The sequence below is a fragment of the Scomber japonicus genome, chromosome 9, assembly GCF_027409825.1.
Source record: "Scomber japonicus isolate fScoJap1 chromosome 9, fScoJap1.pri, whole genome shotgun sequence".
Classification (NCBI taxonomy): Eukaryota; Metazoa; Chordata; class Actinopteri; order Scombriformes; family Scombridae; genus Scomber; species Scomber japonicus.
In genome coordinates, this window is record NC_070586.1 from 38,776,248 (window position 1) to 38,781,224 (window position 4,977).

Sequence of the window (4,977 nt, forward strand, 5' to 3'; positions counted from 1 at the left end):
GACTAGCTAAAACAAATGGAAGAAGAAAGATGAAGGATGAAGGATGGAGACAGAAAGGCAGCAGGACCTCACACAAGCAGGAAGTGTTCCTGTGGTCACTGCTCTCCTGACAGACTCAAGTCTAGACCTACAACAAAAACATTAACATCACTTATTAACATCGTTGTCCTAGAGACTGTTTCACCTACACAAAAAGCAACTGGATGGAAAGAAAAAGGTGGTGGTAACAAATGAAAATTCTATCACTTCAATTCAGAATCGTGCAGGCAGACACATTGATGCCATCTCCAGCAACAGGAATGATCCTTTAAGTTAGGGAGACCAAGCAGTTGATATCTTTGCCCCTAAACTTTAGAATAGTTAACCTCTTACTGTGAGATCATAAAGTTCAACTGAAATTTAAAAAAAAAAAATTGTACTGCATAAACTTGGTTTGTCTAACTCATGTTAACTTTAGATAAACATTTGAATTAATACTTGAAAAGATGGCTGTGGATACTATGACCCATCACTTCCATTAAAAGCTCATTATGGAGAGAAAATAATCTTTTAATGTCATTCTGAACTGGTGGAATGATGACAGCAAGAAAACTATTTGTTCATATGGGCACCTGACTGGTATGGACTTGAAAAAGTGCAAAACTATACTTTAAAGCATTTATGCTTATTTGATTTTGATCTTGTTATTGTTCACATGATTAAATCACAAAGTTTAATTACTATATTAATTAAGTTGATTTAGCTAGAAATGACAAAATCAATGTATGAATACAACAATTAGACAAACTAAGACAACAGATATGATGAGTGAAATCAAGTGTCAGACAGTGGAATGCAGTGCATACAGTGGTAATAATACTTATCAGTTTAATATCTATTGGCTATTAATGCAGAGTGATTTAGTGGTTAGTTTGTGCACACTGTTCTCTTTCTTTATCTGTTAGTGTGGAACAAGGCATCTGCTGTTTCCTGCCTGCCAGTAGGGGTCTGTGGTCTGTGGAGACACAGTGAGACACAGCAGTAGGCTGTAAATTATTGAGTGATCATTCTGGAGCAGTGCATGAGTATACACACTCCTCCTTCTCTGTTTCTTCCATCTCATTGAGAAAATTTAAAATAGCTGAATGCTTCAGTGGCTGTTTAATGGTCCAGAGTGCTGCTGAAAGACATCTGACAGGTTTCAAATATCAAACCCAGCATAGTGTTACAGGCACGCACATGAATAAATCACTCATTAACACTTGTTTGTAATGAACTTCTCACTGTTTCATCAGGTGACTTTCAGAGACAAACCTCTGTCTTATCATTTACTGAACATGGAGTGTGAAGGAAATGCAGCGCAGATGTGTTCTGAGGATGTTCAACACTGCAGCTCTACTTCAGCTCAGGAGGAACTGACCACAGGTCTGTTGTTCCACCCGGGTCACATGACATGCCTACCCTCTTCATCAGCTCACACACATCCTGTCTGACATTTCCTGCACGCTGACTTAGTGCACAGTGCAGGCAGGCTGAAGTCACTGAAGTGTGACTTCTGTGTCAATAATTCATCACCTGCCTCATATGTCTCCCACCTGGACTTGCCTGATTCAAGTAGCTTCATTAAAAAACAACTGTACAATCATTTCATGTGACTTTGAATGTGAATGTTCTGTTCTTTACAGAGCCAGACAGCCTGAATCTCCTCATGAAAATCAAGAGAATTCATTTGGTGAATGATGACGAGCTGTTGCCAAATGCCATAATGGACCGCTACTGGGACAAGCTCCTGCAGAAAAACTATTCAGAGTGTGAAGACTGGGGGATTGAATTATAATGAACTCCTGCCACATTTATGCACACAAATCTGTTTGTTTTCTGACATGTATGTGGTGACTTTTGTTTTTATGATCAATTTGATCCACTCAGAATAAAAGGAAGTAAAATAAGAAGCTCTACTGAGTGATCCCTTTAAACTAAAAAAAAACTGAACTGAAGGACTGAAGATTTTCTCTCATTTACACACGTCTGCCTTTTTATGTATTTATGCTTCAAGTTCCATATTTAAGTATTTATATCACTTATTTATAGCACTCACACTGTTTGGCCCTGTAAAGGTGTCATTTCCCACTGTATATTAAACTATATTTTGTGTGATCTAAACATTCATTTCCCTATATTAATAAAGAATGTTACATCCATCTGTTCAAGGTCTTACAGTATTTTCATGTCATTCAACTTACCAGCATTCAACCAAAATAACGAAGATAGTGTATCAGTGTTTGCTCAGGTGTGTGTGTGTGTGTGTGTGTGTGTGGCTTTATGGCTGTATGAAATAATAGCCACAGATGTACACTGGTAGATACACAGACAGACGCATGGCACATGGCAGGCTGCTTGTGTTAAAGCTATTAGATCTCTCTCCTGGTTGTGCTGAGGAGGGTTAATGATTAGAGGGTGGATGGTAAATGTATCGAGCGCTGGTGATGTGCTGGATGTGGCCGGGCAGTGGGCGGACTGCCGTCGGGACCCCCTCGCCTCCACCCCACCCCTCCTCCCCTCCCCTCCCCTGCCACTCCTCTGTATACAGTCGCTTCAGTCCGGGATGGAGCTCGGGGCATAGCAGACAGGACTCATGAACACTCGGCTCTGTCAAAGCGCACTTTCTTTACGCATGCGGTAAGTTTTCTCCCACAGCGATCGTCTGTGCTGTCACACGTTTACCGGCTTTGATGAACTTGTAGCGGGATTGACGGCGGTTGAGCGCCACGGTGCCTCATCATGTGATACTTTTTTGGGCAAAAGAACATTTTGAGACGGTCCAGTACTGTGTGAGTGATGCATACTAGCAGGGAAGCATTACGAACCGAGAAGCCAGATTTCCGACTAAAACTACTGCTCTTAAAGCAGCTTTAACGTTTTCAGCTGTATTGAATTTGTTAAACCAATTAAGTGCTGCTATGACACAATACCCTCTCTGTTCTTTTCTCTTGTTTTCCCCCTCTTACACTTACTGAACTCATATGTCATTATATCAAGGCTCTGGTACTGTGGAGGAGGTTTGCATGGCATGAGGGCCGCTCAAAGACTTCTTTAGAGAGCAAGGTAAGTTCACTTATTAACTGCTTCTACTAAATATAGACTACATCTAATTTGATGTAGCCTACTTTACTTGCTTCCTAAACACAATTATTGAACTGTTGCAATTATGCGTTTCACGTGTTGAAGCTGTTCCTGAAGTAAATTACATAAATGAGAAAATTGCATCACCTTGTCCCAAGACTTTGAATTGAAATGTTTTTTAGTAAGGGATTCATGCATCATACCAAAATGTTATTCTGTTGCTTATTTTAACTCACTAGTTGCTCTTCTCACAACTTAACTTAACACTATAATCATATTCATGTTTTTTTCAACCCATCTGTTTCTAGAATGAAAATAAGATGTGCCCACTACCTACATAGATTGAGACACAGGTGCTTCCTGTTTTCTCTGTCTCTGCTGGTGGTGTGTCTGCTCAAGCTGGTTTACATTAAAGTGACAGTGAGGGACAGCATCTACATTGAACCCTATGGAATCACTGTCAGTTTATCCAGAATCCACAACCACAGGTACGATATCAACTGCACCGCCGTCTACGAGCTGGACCCTGTGGAGATAGGCAAGGCTCTGGAGATCAAACGGAAAGTCATTGTTGACGTGGAGGATGATAGTACTGTTAGTTTGACCTCCGACTGTCAGAGTTTTATCAAAAAAAGAGGTTATGGTAATGTTCCCGTGTCGAATGCAGAGCAGGGATTCCCGCTGGCTTACTCCTTGGTGGTACATAAGAATGCACCCATGGTGGAGCGGATTCTTCATGCTATCTATGCACCTCATAACATCTACTGCATTCACTATGACCAGAAATCCTCTCCAGTGTTTATAAAGGCCATAAAGAACCTGGCTCAGTGTACTCCTAATGTGTTCATTGCCTCAAAACTGGAGTCTGTGGAGTATGCTCACATCAGCAGGCTCAACGCTGACCTCAATTGCATTTCTGACCTGTTAAGATCACAGGTCAATTGGAAGTATGTCATCAACCTGTGTGGCCAGGATTTCCCTCTCAAGTCAAACTATGAACTGGTGATGGAGCTGAAGCGGCTGAATGGCAGCAACATGTTGGAGTCCAGCCGCCCCAGTGAACTCAAGAAACAGCGTTTCAGCTTCAAGCATGAGCTGAAAAATGTGCCTTATGAGTACCGCCATATTCCTGTCAAAACCACAGTGGCCAAAGATGTTCCTCCTCATGGCATCGAGATGTTCATTGGGAGCGCATATTTCGTCCTGTCGTGGGATTTTGTGAATTACATGAGCAGCAGCCAGGTGATGAAAGACTTTCTGGCGTGGTCAGCTGACACATACTCACCAGATGAACACTTCTGGGCTACGCTTGTAAGGGTCCCTGGGGTGCCAGGACACATTCCCAGGACAGAACCAGACATCACAGATCTCAAGAGTAAGACACGACTTGTGAAATGGAACTATTTAGAAGGGAATCTGTATCCTCCCTGCACAGGTACACACATGCGGAGCGTTTGCATTTACGGAGCTGCTGAACTTCGCTGGCTCCTCAACTATGGCCACTGGTTTGCCAACAAATTTGACCCCAAAGTGGACCCGATCCTGATTAAATGTTTAGAGGAGAAGCTCATGGATAAACGTCAATATGTGCAAACATGAAACTTAAAGAGGGGAGAGTGTTTTTCAAACATAAATAAGATGAGGTCACTGCTGTAGTTTAGACTACCTACACTATATTGAGACACACCATCTGGACCACCTGCAACATTAAAACACTGCATCAGTAACACATCAGTACATCTGAGAATTCTTCAAATGTATTCTTTAACCTTTGATAACAAGGTATATTTTACTAATCATTCAAAAATATTGATGGCTGAACTTTTACTTTTAATGGATGATTTTTTACAATGTGCTATTACTGAGTGATTTGAA

General features: G+C 41.4%; 1 protein-coding gene across 1 annotated transcript; it reads left to right on the forward strand.

The window, feature by feature from the left end:
- Positions 1–3,059: 3,059 nt before the first annotated feature.
- On the forward strand, positions 3,060–4,701 carry gcnt4a (glucosaminyl (N-acetyl) transferase 4a). The gene is made up of 2 exons (XM_053325618.1): positions 3,060–3,084; positions 3,411–4,701. Exon 2 carries the CDS (start codon positions 3,412–3,414, stop codon positions 4,699–4,701), a length of 1,290 nt encoding a protein of 429 aa, XP_053181593.1. The 5' UTR covers positions 3,060–3,084; position 3,411.
- The last annotated feature ends 276 nt before the right edge of the window (positions 4,702–4,977 follow it).

What these genes read in the sequence shown, in the direction of transcription:
- gcnt4a (XM_053325618.1), top strand. Translation starts at nt 3,412, where the DNA reads ATGAAAATAAGATGTGCCCACTACCTACATAGATTGAGACACAGGTGC.